The sequence below is a fragment of the Vigna unguiculata genome, chromosome 6, assembly GCF_037176805.1.
Source record: "Vigna unguiculata cultivar grain cowpea cultivar isolate G323 ecotype 2 chromosome 6, ASM3717680v1, whole genome shotgun sequence".
Taxonomy (NCBI): Eukaryota; Viridiplantae; Streptophyta; class Magnoliopsida; order Fabales; family Fabaceae; genus Vigna; species Vigna unguiculata.
The window spans coordinates 35,005,418-35,020,226 of record NC_140797.1 but is presented as its reverse complement, the minus strand read 5'-3'; the positions used below and the strand labels follow the sequence as shown (position 1 = coordinate 35,020,226).

The 14,809-nt window shown below is 30.9% G+C and overlaps 3 protein-coding genes across 3 annotated transcripts; all 3 read right to left on the bottom strand.

Moving 5' to 3' along the window:
* Positions 1 to 14: 14 nt before the first annotated feature.
* MYB80 (myb domain protein 103) lies at positions 15 to 1,179 on the bottom strand. Its single transcript, XM_085674885.1, is given in 3 exon segments — positions 15 to 729; positions 822 to 954; positions 957 to 1,179. Coding segments are annotated over 3 exon segments (1,056 nt in total). The 5' UTR covers positions 1,165 to 1,179.
* Positions 1,180 to 2,271: 1,092 nt separating this feature from the next.
* Positions 2,272 to 6,993, bottom strand: LOC114187182 (putative amino acid permease 7). The gene is made up of 7 exons (XM_028075346.2): positions 6,652 to 6,993; positions 6,012 to 6,248; positions 3,963 to 4,056; positions 3,574 to 3,788; positions 3,364 to 3,497; positions 3,035 to 3,262; positions 2,272 to 2,936 (listed from the first exon to the last, which is right to left on the bottom strand). The coding sequence occupies exons 1-7, from the start codon at positions 6,734 to 6,736 to the stop codon at positions 2,535 to 2,537; spliced, it is 1,395 nt and encodes a 464-aa protein (XP_027931147.1). The 5' UTR covers positions 6,737 to 6,993; the 3' UTR covers positions 2,272 to 2,534.
* A 2,584-nt stretch (positions 6,994 to 9,577) lies between these two features.
* On the bottom strand, positions 9,578 to 12,183 carry LOC114189184 (putative amino acid permease 7). Its single transcript, XM_028077890.2, has 7 exons — positions 11,980 to 12,183; positions 11,660 to 11,893; positions 11,362 to 11,455; positions 10,959 to 11,173; positions 10,553 to 10,686; positions 10,227 to 10,454; positions 9,578 to 10,058 (listed from the first exon to the last, which is right to left on the bottom strand). Exons 1-7 carry the CDS (start codon positions 12,056 to 12,058, stop codon positions 9,660 to 9,662), a joined length of 1,383 nt encoding a protein of 460 aa, XP_027933691.1. The 5' UTR covers positions 12,059 to 12,183; the 3' UTR covers positions 9,578 to 9,659.
* Between the last annotated feature and the right edge of the window lie 2,626 nt (positions 12,184 to 14,809).

The following is a 14,809-nucleotide window of genomic DNA, read 5'->3' as shown; positions in this document are numbered from 1 at the left end:
GCTGTAAATTTTTTTTAAACCATGGGGTTAATTAAATCATCGGCTGGTAGATCCCACACGACACAATCTGAGTTGAATATATTGGATAGATTTCTAATTTCCTTGGTGGCCTCAGAATCATCACCATGTTCCTCTTCAAGCTTTTCATGCAATTGGCTCTGCCGATCCATGGCTGTGCATGTGCTTCCAGTGCATACACTCTGGCTCCATGGAGATGCATCACCTTTATTGGCGAAAGATGGTGGAGAGAATTGATAAGCAGATATTGTAGGGAAAACACTATAAGGCATCACAAAACTTGCAGATGTATTTGGTGTGGAGTCCCAAGGTTTATTGGAGGGCATCATTTCAGGTTCTTGTTGCATGGCCTTAGATAGGTCAAACTTGATCTTCTCAACAGTTGCGTCCTTTTCATCTGGCTTACAATTAATGTAATCAGTGAAGTTATGCCCCAGTGCTGCAGCGGAATGCTGGCCCTGGAAGTTAATCGGCTTCTTGGTAAGAAGGTGGAGCACCTCATCTTTGAAACAGCCAAGGGCTGCTTCAGCCAAGTGAGCTGCCTGTGGGGGTGCCAATGTGGTAGCGATTTCGGCCATTAGATGGGAAAATGGCTTGTGGGTTACAGGGTCTATACCCATGCCTGACAGTTTCTTTTTCAGCTTGGTGTTCCAGTGGTTTTTTACATCATTGTCGGTGCGTCCCGGCAGCTGGGCTGCTATCAGTGACCATCTGAACATCCATTTAAGTAACATAAAGATTATTATCAATCAACTAACTACGTTATTAACAATAACTTAAATACATGATAACGCTCAATGCACCTGTTACCGAAAACTGAATGAAGCTTCACAATGGTTTGCTCTTCGGAATCCGAGAATTGCCCATGTTTGAGATCAGGACGAAGGTAATTAGTCCACCTTAGCCTGCAGCTCTTCCCACATCTCTGGAGGCCTATTTAAATGAATAATATTTGTGTTGGCATTGATACGATACGAGTGATATCAATATAAATAGAGTGGAGATAGACTAACCAGCATTCTTGGGAATGAGACGCCAGTTGCGAGTGCCATGTTGAGCAATGTAGGAGGAGAGTTTGTGATCTTCCTCAGGTGTCCACTGTCCTCTTTTCACGTTGTCCTTCTCACAGCATGGAATACGCCCCATGTCTGCTATTATTTTTCCTTTTCAGTTTGTTAATTCTCCTACGCCAAACAAATTCCTATTTTTCAGGTTTTTCAGGACTAGAATAATTGAGGTCAGTGTTGAGTATAAGAAATTGTGTTTTCTTTCTTTCAACACAACTTGTGAATTCTCTCTACCCGTCTTTGAATTCTTTGAGGCCAAAAGGGAAGACGTGGAATATTTGTTTGAGTTGGTTTTTGTTTTTCTGGTAGGCCTGTTATTCTTAATATATATATATATATATATATATATATATAAGGGGTGCCAATTGGAATTGCATGGCATAAAGGCATCAAAGGCGCATGATTTTGTTAAAGAATTTCAACGCCATTGAGCGTGTGAAGGGAAGGTAGGTAGCTCACCCGCAAGATGCTTGGTCAACATCTCTCTCTCTCTTTCTCTTTCGTTGTTGACCGCTTTGCTCATTGTTTGTGTGCTTAATGCATCTGTTGGGTAGGTTTATGCTTTGATCACACAAAACCTCCTCATCTTTCTTCACAGTTACTTATGTCAAGGTTCACGTGCGGCGTTTCAGTCTTACATAACATTCTTGATCATCAATTTTCCTTCTTACTATACTATGGCAGCAGAAGAGACCCTGGAAAGTGATACCGATCCCACCACACTCCATGTGTACTTTTGTTCGTTTTCACAATACTTCTGCAATAATCAGAGCACAAGAGCATGGATAATTAGGATCTTCAAGGAGCTTCTTCCAAAAGCTTTTACAAAATAATATAAAATTAACTTTTTTCATAAAAACCTTTTCATCTAATTTTTTTTAATTTAAACTGTATATTAATTTCAATTTTTTAACAAATATATTTTTCTCTTCCACAACCTGTATCAAATTCTATTTATCATTTTACTGAGCAACAAATCTTAGTACTGTATGATGTGCTCCTCGTCCAATTGGTGATGTCATTATATCCTCATTTACTGTTAATTTAGTGAAATCTTAGTTAAAGAGAAAAAAAATACACGGATATTTTTACCAGACTGGAATGGAAAGTATAATGCAGTTCAGGTACAGAACAGATTTCCTTAAGTCTCAAGTATGAAGTGAAATGAAGGCATGACAAAACCTGCTTCAAAAACCGGACCTGCTCAACTTTTTTATTCCATGACAAAAAATTGCGTTTAACTAAAGTATTACAGATGGAACTAACTAGTTTCCCAAGAAACTAATGCAATTCTGCAACCCAGTTACACTTCTTTACTACGTCACGTCTTAACAGGAAGAGCAGCCGAACCTTGAACTCATCAAATGCTGATTAACGTTGAATTTCAACACAAAAAATGCAACCACAATCTATTTTCTCAGTTCAACTTCCAATTCCGTTGAAAGCTCCTCAATTTAGTTTTGCAGAAACTATCCCTTCAATGGATCCAACGAGAGTGAACAGTCCCACCACAAAGCCAACGATGCTATAAGCCCTGAGCAGGACCCACTGAGACGACCATGGCTCAATATTGCTCTGACTCAAGTACATTTCCACCGGAAAATATATGGACAATGGATAATAGATGATTCCAGCCAAAACTCCCAAAATCTGATTGAAGTAGGGAAAGAGCATTGCAATCACAGTTGTTGATAAAACATATGCAGTTCTGAAAGAAAGCCTCAGAAAACTTAGTTGGAAAGCTGGCAACAATGGGAGTTTCAACATGTATACGTGATTCACAAATTCACTGTCTGGGAACTTGAAACGTAGCCAATTTTCAACATTGGCAAAAAGTGGCTGGCTATACACCTGCACCAGAACAACATAAAACCAATGACACTTGGTGGAGAGTGCAAGGATAGCAGATACACCAGATGGAAGAACTGTAATAAAATTTATACATGTACCTGATATGCACCAACCAGGTGAATCACTATACAAGCATTGGCAAAGTCTACAATCCAATGCTGTTTATTAGATGTAAACCCTGTTAAAAGGTTTCCTGGTGTATCATTACCAAAGGCTGCATATCCTAAACACCCACAACAGAGGTAGAAAAATGTTGTCACAATGACAGATATTGTTGACGCCTTCTTCATGGTTAGGTGTTCTGGTGGAGGCGACTTCAAAGTATCCTTCAACAATTGTACCAAGTTATATTAACCTTATAATTCTTAAAGCTTCTCCAAAAAGATGTGATAAAGTTACATTTTCTGATTATCTTAGAGATACATACCTGGATTTCTATAAGAATCACCGAGAATGGATACGAGAATGCTATGTCACCAAGCGCTTGAGCAACCAGCCATATTTTATCAACTCTACTGGAAGTAGGGATTCCACTAATACTACCATCAGCTCGTCCATTTTCTGATCAAATGATTGCAAAAAATCAAAAACATAATGATTTAATTATATACTTTCAAACAACTGTCCATGAACATACCCGTAATTTGTCCAGCAGAAAGCCACATTCCTATGAAAGCATAAAAAAAGGACGTAATTGCTGCTACAATTGACAACCACTGAATATTGTGGAAGTTGGGTGTCTGTGAGAGAACAACTTGGATAGCCCCAAAAATAAGCATCAAATATGCACCATCAAATCCACATTTTGTTTCATCGTCTTGGCCATGGTAACAGTTTGATATTTGGATTGCTCTGCGATCACACACAGTAGTCCAAACTAATGAAGTTGATATTTTGGGAACACCCTCATGTTTTCATGACGTAGTACATGTGAGAAATAAATTTTTGTTTGCAACAAGTAGCAGAAATCAAGGAAATGGAAATAACAAAACAAGAGAGAAACCATTGATAAGTTAGTGAACACACCTCATACTGATAGCAGCAGTAATGACATAAGCAATTCCAAAACCATATAAGCTCACGTTTACAAAAACACCACAGAAACGGCTATTCCCTTCTCCTGTAACGTAACCATCCATTTAGCATCGTCCAAAGAAACAGGTTAACATGATCTTCCAAACTTGCTAGCATATTTGATCAAAATAAAGATTGATTTGGAAAAGAAGAAGATGATGGATTTGAGTAGACTAGAAAACGAAGTTTGTGTTGTTATTTTCGAGGGATATGTAAGTGAGAGCGAGTGAATTTAAAAATAAAATTTGTAATGATTTAATTGATGTGATAAATTAAAATTAAGTTTAATCGAAAGAAAAACAAGATTATAGAATTGTTTTTAATGTTGAAAATAATCTAAACTTATATCTAAATGAGCTAGATTTATTTTATAAAAAATATTTAAATGAATAAATTAAAAAAATAATAAAAATATAACATATTTACTTTTTTAACTTTTCTTTTCTATAAATAATTTATAAATTTGGGATATTAATCATTGTAAAAATAATTATTAACGTGAAATAAAAAAATGAAAAATGAGTCGAGGAGATAATTGTAATCTCCTTCAAAACATTCAAATTTTTTTAAATTGAAACACATAATTCACCCTAAATCACATAAAGATGTTGATGTTTCTCAATATTAAATTAGTTAAAGTCAATTGTTATAATTTTCTTGCTTGAGTTTTTAACTTGGTATCAACAACCCCTGATGGTCGAAAAAGTAATATATTGTTTTTATACAAGAATAAATACAATAAAGTATAACCTTAGAAAATCACCATACCAACATGGAATACATATCTCTTGTTCTTGTATTATTAAGAATTAGTGGATATAAAAGCTCAGAATTCAATCATCTGCCAAATACACTCTGAAAAATAAAAATAAAAATTAAAAGAGATGCTTAAATAATAAAATATATTATAGGGAGAACTAATTAAAATTTTATAATTTAACAATAAAATTAATATCTTCAAGATTAAGAATTTTAAGATATTTGGATGATAAATTAAAAAAGGCAATTCGCTATTAGAAATTTTAAATTATTCTTTAGTAAAATATTTATTTGGATAAAACATATATTAAAATTAAAATTTTAAAAGAATTATAACAGAATTTAGTTATTTTAAATTTTAAATTTCAATTTCGAAAAAAAAAATTATATTGTTAAAATAAAATCATATCTACTTTTAGATGTGACTCTAAAATTGAGGTAAAAATGTCAATATTTGTATCTTTACAAAATTAAACATTATTTTATTATTAAATATTTAAAATTAATTAAATTTCATTTTCATGAATTCAATTTTGAAATATATTTTAAATTTGTTTCTATACTTAATAAAAGTTAAATTATCATATTACACTTAAACGAATTTACTCAAATCAATCATCTAAAAAAACAAAAAATCACATAAAAACACTTCTATTATAAAATAGATAAAAACAAAACCTAAATCTCAAACATTCCAAGTTTATTAAATTTCTCAGGTAAAACATAGATCTGGAGAAGTCACAAATTACGAATCCGATAAATATATCAAACACTTATCAGACACAATTTATTAATTTAAAGATTCGTATTCTCTCTCTTGTTATTTATTACGTGGTTTGGTGTGGCTTGTGAACAAAGTGTAACGAGAAAGATGTGGAAGCATTCAAAAGGGTGAAGTTGTGATCTGAATCTGAACACAACAAAATCAAAAGATGTAGTTTCCGTGACACACTGAACTACTTCACTTAGACGTGTCACACATCACTTTTTCCAATTTTCATCTGTTGCAAAGGGACAATGGTAGCTTTATACACTTACATTCATCTAATCGAGTGTAAAAATGTGTAAAAGTTTTTTTTTTTTCCGTTGCAAAATATCAATAAAACAAATCTTGACCCATTATTGCCTCAACCTTTTCACACAATCACGTGTCATCAGAAGCAGATAACAGCAAACACCAGCACGAAAACAAGAACACCAGAAAGAAACAAAAAATGGTAAAAGCAGAGTATTGAAGGTTACCCTTATGGAGGTTAACAGCATCAAGGTATGAGGAGCTCCTATGAGGGCCATGTTCAGGGTCTGGACCACGGTAGGTGTTGCTGAGAAGAAAAGCAGAAAGAAGAGTGATGCAGGCAAAGAAAATGATTGTGAGAGGCCCTCCAATCCAACCAAGCTGTGCAATGCTCCATGCTAATGACAACACTCCTGACCCTATCACTCCTGTCACTATGTGTGCCACTGCAGTCCACACTGTTCCTGTTTTTTTCCATCATTCACAACATCACACATAATCACTCTCACATCCATCATCAACAATTCAATGCAATTCAATTCTCAATTCTCAATTTCCCATCATAGTTTACACAAGCAATCGATCAAACAATAAGAAGTCATTAATTCTATCATAGTTTACACAAGCAATCAATCAAACAATAAGAAGTCATCAATTCAAGATATACCACTTCCAAGACAAAATTCAGTAAATTCGTCTATTTCTGATTGGTGAATGACGATCTTGTTAATCACAATACAAGATTGAGAATCCTGTTACCATCTTGTAAGAAAATAGCTGGCAAGATTCATGTAACAGTAACAATGCAGAAGTATGATTCAAATAATAACAATAAAAAAATGATTAAGATGAGAGAAGAAGAGAAACCAGTTCTTTCAACATGATGAGCGTTCAAATACTGAGTCTCCAACAATGGGGTGCTGTCAGTTGCTGAACCTTCTCGATCATTCATGGTTCTTGATCAGATGGCCTAAACCCAATGGATGGATCAAACAGGTTTCTTGTTGTTCACTCTCAGAAGTAGTTGTTCATCGGAAAACTGAAAGAATCGGTAGTAAAAGGAGTTTTCTTTTTGAAAAAGAAACGATCTTTGAATCTGGTTTTGCTCTGATTGGTTTGTGGGTGAGTGAGATCACTGACATGAAACTGTCTTTTGCCACATACAAATCCAAATTCTCAATTACTTGTGGAAGTGTCCAAATAACGTGTTATATAGTGAGAGAGTGATTTTTTTTTTCTTTTTGTTTTTTTCAATACACATTGTTTAGGTTTTTCGCCTTTATTTTCGGTAACCATGACCACTATGCATCAATTTCTTCTTGTTTTGTAACTATTGTAGTTTTTCCTATCCACATGATGATGATAAATTAAATCTAAAACTATGTTAAATTTATGGCTTAAAACCATGCAAATTTGTAGTTTTATTTTCTATCAAACTTTGGTTGTGTATTTAATTCTTTAAAGTTTTAAATTTTAATTCATTATTGATATAATATTGTATGTTAAAATGTTGCCACGTACATGAATAATAAAAATCTTATTTACTTATTCATTAATTATCTTTAACATCTTGAAAATACATTCACTTTGATGATTATTAGAGAATTATTTAATTGTAAAAATATAAAAATAAAAAAAAAATATTATTTTTATAAGGACTAAAATCATACAATTAAATACTTACCAAAAGTTGGTGTTTGATCAAATTTATTAATAAACTACACTTTTGGAGGTTTATTTCAAATATTAACTATTTTTAATATTTTGTATTAATGATTAATGTTTTTCCATTAGTACACCTTTCCTTTTAACTTTTGTTTACTATTGTGTTTGATGTAATGATTAAAGATTGTGTACATTGTGAGAAAAACAAAAGTACATTGTTTTCACAACTTCATAGAAAACGGTAACAAAGACGTTCAATAAGGAAAAGAAAAACAGTATTCTGGTCTGTCCAAATATAAGACTATTAAAACCTAAATTTTAGGTTTTTTTAATTGTTATTGATGTGTATAAAACAAAAAACATAAATTCTAGAATTATATGACCTTTTTCTTTAAGGTGTTAAAAGGGTTCTTATATATAAAGCTTTTATATATATTTAAGGTGTTGTTTAAATTTCTAAATTTAAGTATTTATCATTATATTATTTCTTGAATATTTTCTAATATTATCATTTAAATCCCAATTAAAATATTTTTTTATTTCATTTCTTTTTTCTACTTTCCACGTTATTTCCTTCTACTTTTAACAAAATAGACAATTTAACTTGAATATCGAATAGTTGGACATTTGTTTTTATTTGAAGTTTAATTTATTATAGTGTTTCTTTGTTTAAATCTGAAAAGTAATCTGTATTATGGAAATATGTAGAAACATGTTTTGGTGGCATCATTATCTATAAATGTGGAGCATAGTCATTGGTTTGAAACTTTCTAACCAAATTGTTTTTCTCATCTTTGTCTCTCACACTCAACCATGTGACACTTGTCATCTTCCTTATATCATTAAAATTTTGACATAAACATTCTTTGGCACTTTTTCATGTACACTTCAAATCAATCATTGATTTTTTTCATGTGGCAAATGTTTTGGTACGATAGAAACGTTATGATGCATGACTCCATATAATAATATCATATTTCAATGTTTAAACATTATTTATAAAAAAAAAAAAAATCTTCTGAAATAAGTTAGAACATATTGTTAATATCAGTTATTATATTTAAACTATTATTTTAACCGATATACTTTATTCTAAAAGGCGCTTAAAAGAATTAAAGAAAAAAAATAATTCAAAATTACTTTTAGTATTGTTAGATGTATCAAAACAAACTATCTAAATAATTCGATATAAAAATTTATGTGGTACATCAAACTAATGTGAGATTTAAATTCCTGTCACTTTATTTTGTATATATTTTATATAATAAAAGAAAGATAGTAAATAAAAGAATTATATTAAATAAAATAGAAAAATAAGCCTAAACTTTTTTCTATCAACAACAAATTTTCAGTAGAAAAAAAGGTTGTTTCAAAAAACTTATTTTTTTTCTCTATTTAAGTAATACCGAGTCACTTTCTTTCATTCCAAAAAATTAATCTAATTTTTATTTGAAAAAATAAAAGAAAAGTTTGGAGATAGTTATAAATGATAAAAAGATATAATTATGTTTAATAAAAAAAATGGCATATTAACGAATTGGTCTATAAAAATACAACAAAAGGTGGAGAGATTTTTTCTAAAAAAAAGATGACGCTATGTTGATTCACTTTAAAGTTTGGAATTCCTTTTACTCTTAAAAAAATGAGTAAAAGAATTAAAAAAGAAAGATGAGAAACATTGTGCATCTAAAGGGTTATCTAAGTCTATATTTTCTTGAAATTTTCATTTATAGTAATCATGCGTTTTTGAACTTGGAAAGAGATTTTTCAGTAACCTGTACAAACACCATGTGCTTGGAACCAAACAAAAATAATGAAATTTCAATGGGAGAATTTCACTATGATACGCATACATGACCCAACCAAAATTTAGATAACAATATAAATATAATAAACTCATCATCTTAAAATAGCAATAGAATAAACTAATTAGTAGTCAACACAACATTATCTTCTAAATAGTGAATGTGTATCTAAATTATTTAAAATAATAACATTGTCATCTTTATTTAAAACTGGTCTGCATGTTACTGAAATTGGTGAATTTGATTTATGTAACACTTTTTTTTCAGCTATGTGCACTACTTTTAAGAAGCATAGTTGATAAGTTTGCAAATACAAATTCTCATAAAGAATGAATAACATTTATTGATTAAAATTATCCAAAGAATGTATCACAACTAAAACAAATTAAGTACATGTTCTGAAAACTAAAGTTTCTGACTAATGATTCCTTGAATTGATCCCACTAGACCCACAACTGTGACAGTGAAGCAAAGAAAGCTAAAGATCCTAAGAAGAATCCATTGTTTGGTCCAAGCTCCAATTTCCCTCTGTTGCAAGTAGATTTCCACTGGAAAATATATAGCCAATGGCCAGAAATTTATGGCTCCTAACACTCCCAGAACTTGGTTGAAGTAAGGAAACAAAATTGCAATCCCAGTGGTTGAAATCACATACACTGTTCTAAAACACAACCTAAACAGATTCAGCTCATAACCAGGGATTAAAGGCAACTTTATTTTGTAACTCTTGTTTGCAAAGTCACTCTCAGGGAATCTTCTTGAACACCATCTATCAGCATAAGTATATATTGGTTGACTGTACATCTGATCAAACATCACAAACATCAACAAAAAGTGTGGATGGTTAGTTAACATGTAAAGACAGTAAAAGAATGAATTTGGATTCTCTGCTGAGTTTTTTTTGTACTGTTCATCTGCTATGTCTTCAAAATAAGGAAAATCAACAATGGAAGGTTATAGTAATAGTAGTACCTGATATCCTCCCACCAAATGAAGAATGATGCAAGCATTGGCAAAGGCAACAAGCCAATAAGGCTCATAAAACCCAAACCCTGTCAAGATGTTCCCTGGCGTACCATCTCCAAAAGCTCCATATCCAAAGCATCCACAAGACAGGTAGAAGAATGTTGTCACAATGATTGCAACCATGGAAGCCTTTTTCATGGTTTGATTTTCTGGTGGAGTAGACTTCAGAGTGTCCTGTGTTCACAAAATTCAATGCTTTGTTTTAGACACAAGATTTGTTTATTTCCAACCTTTTTTTATCATCAAATAGGAAGATGAAAATATAAAGTTACCTGTATCTCAAGAAGGAGCAAGGCATATGGATAAGCAAAAGCTATGTCACCAAGTGCTTGGAACACTAACCATAACTTGTTAGCTGTGTTAGTAGCTGGTATCCCTGTTATGCTACCCATAATTCTTCCATTTCCTGCCAGTACAAAATTTTAGAGTTCAGATTCTCTACTGAATTTTTGTGTTATTGTGTAACTAAAGACATAACATAATGAAATTGTAGGAGTTTGTGTGGACAAGAAATATCAGTAATGTTTGCAGTGTATATTCATGTGATACTAAACATAAGAGTTTTAGAATGATATTATTTTTCTTTCTTCACCTTGTTGGTTTAATCATCAGAAAGCTTGAAATTGAAAAATAAGCTAAATATTAAACCAACAAGAAATGCATTGCAAGAGAAATTACCTATAACCTTTGCCATGCCAAGTCCTAGTCCAATGAAAGAGTATGTAAAGGACATAATTGCTGCAAGAACTGAGACCCATAACATGTTATGGAGGTCTGGTATGAATGACATTACGATTTGAACAGCTCCAAACATCACCATATAAATATTGCCCCCATAAACACAAGGAGCTTCATGCCCTTCCTTGTGATAACAATTTGCTCTCAGAATTGCTCTGCATGGCAGAATAAACAAGTTTCATTATGACAGATACTTGGATATTACAAAATGATTAAGATTATCTGAAATTCTTAGCAAAGTGTTTAAATGAGTAAGAAAAAACTAAAAACTCAGCACTTTCTCTCTACTATCATGTTCACAGAAATACTGAGTAGTGATTTCCTCATTTAACATGGGAAGTACCTTAAACTATTTGCTGTAGTAAGTACATAAGCACAACTAGTCCCATACAAGGTCAAAAATTGAAGAAATCCAGCCAACCATGTTCTTCTTTTACCTGAACCAATAAAAGAATGCAATTGTAAGTTATCATTAACGGTCAGAAGTGTATTTTAAGCCTAATTCAATTTCACAAAACCAGTTTGTAAGATAAGGTTTGCACCCCACTGATATATGTGAATTGGTTTTATCTCTAGTCGACGTAGAAATAAAAGAGCCTAAAAACAATGATTGCATGAGAGAATACAGGAGAGTTCACTACCAAGATTGACTCTAACAGCATCCATGTATGAGTAGTTTCTTTTCCCAGTGACAGGATCAGGAGTTCTATAACAATCAGAGAGAAGGGATGAAGAAACATAGGTGATGATTGCAAAGCAAAGCAATGCAAGTGGCCCTCCAATCCATCCCAATTGGGCAGTGCTCCATGCAAGAGATAGAACACCAGATCCAATAACAGCAGTGATGATGTGAGCCACAGCACTCCATAAATTTCCTGTAAAAATTGATGGCAGAACCAAGATCTGTTATTCAAATTCATGCAAATGAAAATGGGGTGGTTATGTTGCTATGAACTCTTACCAGTCCTTTTAACATGGCCATCTTCATCATAAGCAACAAGTGCAGTTGTAGTACTCGGCAAAGAGTTTTTCACCTCCATCTTTGTCCAAGGTTCAAACTCAAATACTCAATAGAAGCTGGTGGAGGAGTTTACTGCATGTTAACACCATAGAAAAATCTTAAATGGCAGCATTGAAGATCAATTTTTTTATTGCTACAGTCACATTCAAGTCCATGCGTATGATATGAATATGTTGATATAAAATTTCAAGAGTGTACATATATAAAAAAAAAATGTATTATAATTTATAAACCTTAGAAAAATTTTGTAAATATAGCAAAAACACAACATAAGCTTTGTGTAGTACCAAGTAATGATGATAGTAACAGTAAACCAGAAAACACAGACTCTGATTGTTGTGTCTTTATGATTTTTGACAGAAAATGCATCAAGACAATAATGGAGAAAAGGGGTCCTACTCAAATTTGATAATACTAATGATTAATAATAATACAAAAACTCAGAGATGTAACCTTGTAGACTCAACAAAGATGCAGATTTGAAAATTTGAAAAAGAAGTTAAAGTATCTTACTCATGTACTGTGAGATTAAATACTGATATAAAGGATACGGCATACAAAACCAGAATTGCATGAAATTGAATTATTACGCGAGTGAATAATTTAATAAAGACAAAGACATGCGTGAAATAAAAATTTATTGAGACCTTTATCATTCCATGGATGAAAAGGCAAGAAGAAAACACAAATTAATATTTTTGTTCAAAAAGTAATGTGAACAGAACCCTTAGCAGCTTCAAGTAAATAGTTGAGAAACACATATTTTTATGCAGCAAATATGTCATATTAATTTCACACATATAATCACAATTTCAACCATTCTTGATCCTGGCTTAGGGCTCTTGTATGAAGATTTTTTTTCTATTTCAATGAACATGAAGAAAAGTTTTGCATTGACATAACAAAAACATGGAATAATTGACTGAAACAGAAAATTATGAGAGAAATACCTGTAATTGACTGAACTAGATACCAAGATCTCACGGTGCATGTATGTGTGTGTAACAATGGCGATATTTGGAGTGAGGATAGTTATGAATGAGTTTTTCATCAATCAAATAAATAGAGGGAGATCACACTGGTAGAAAGATAACTTTAATGTATAAGAGATAGCAAAAGATAACTTAAATAAGAGATAGCAAAATCTTAATCATCTCTCACAGTAATGTATCTCTTAAATCTATCCTAAATTTCTATATATAGGTGCCTAGGATTGAGGAGAAATAGCAAAATATCTTTATTTTTATATAACAATAAAATATAATTAAATGTTATAATTTTATTATAGATAATTTTTATTTATTCTATAGATATTATGTTATCAGTTATTTTAATTTTTAAAAATGCTTAAATTTAAAAAAAAAATGTCAAATAAAGAAAAGGTTGAAGTAAAGAAAAAAAAGATTACTTAAAAATAAAATTAGTAAAATTAATTTAAAAAATATATTACTACTACGAAATAAAATATGGATAACAAAATAGATAACACTAGTGTCTCTTATCATTTATAACAAACTAACTACATGTCTCTTATCACAATGTGTTTGTAACCTATTTTTTTATTTTTGATACATTTCACACGCTTGGTGTGATCTCATTGGACTCAGTCTAATAGATAACGGGCATTTTACTTGTTTTAGATATTGTAACATATTATACGCTTAATTATTTGACAACTCTTTTAATCTTTATCAAAACTTTAACTTTTTAATATATTAAAATCTTATAATTCAATAAAATTAAGTATCAATAAATCTAACCTAGAGAATAAGATATTACCCTATAACAAAAATCAGTTTAGCTATCAATATACAATAATTTTATAGACCGATTTTCGACACACTTATATAATTATTAATAAAAATTATATTTTCAAAAAATAACAATAAACAATAGATATAAATTTCAAAGGTAAAATGAAATAGTTTATATTGATAAGGGTGAGATAGATAATGAAATATGTATAATAAGAAAACAATTATCTACTAATTATGGAAGAATTCCTTTATTAATATTTATAGGAAAAATATAAAAAAGGAAGTATTGCAGTAATTATTAAAAATAATTTCCATTTATTAATGGTTATAGAAATATAAAAAAGAAAGGATTGTAGCGTAAGATATGTTGATACTTCAAGTTGAGTTACTTATTTGTATAAGATATTTTATTAAGTCGTAGTACACTAGAAGAAGATATTTGAATAATGACTAATTTTAGTGATAAAAACTAATTAGTCACTGTACAATGACCAATCTAGTTACCAATACAAATTATTGGCAAATAAAATAGTTACAAACAGTTATAATTGGTCTCTAAATTGATAATTAAAATAGCATTTATTATGAATTAATTTTTTAAATTAGTTACTAATACTAGCTACCAAGATGTGGTGTTGATTATCCAAATAATTGATTTCTAAATTGCTCACTAACAACAGCCCAACATAATTAGTCTTTAAATTCGTCTCAAACATATTTTGGTTACTAAAATTTGTCATTATTTAAAAGTAGAGATTTCTTGTAGTGGTAGTTTTATGATGAGAATAATCTATATTTTGTATATTGACAACTTTAATACATATAATTTTAATTTGGATTCACACAATAACAATCATATATTTATTAAGTTTTTAAGAATTTATTTATTTTTAAATTTTTAAATATTCATATATCATGTATCTATCATGTATCATGTATCTTATTATTCTATTATTTCTAAAATAAGTGTATCATATATGTGTCTTATATCATATATGTACATCATAGATTGT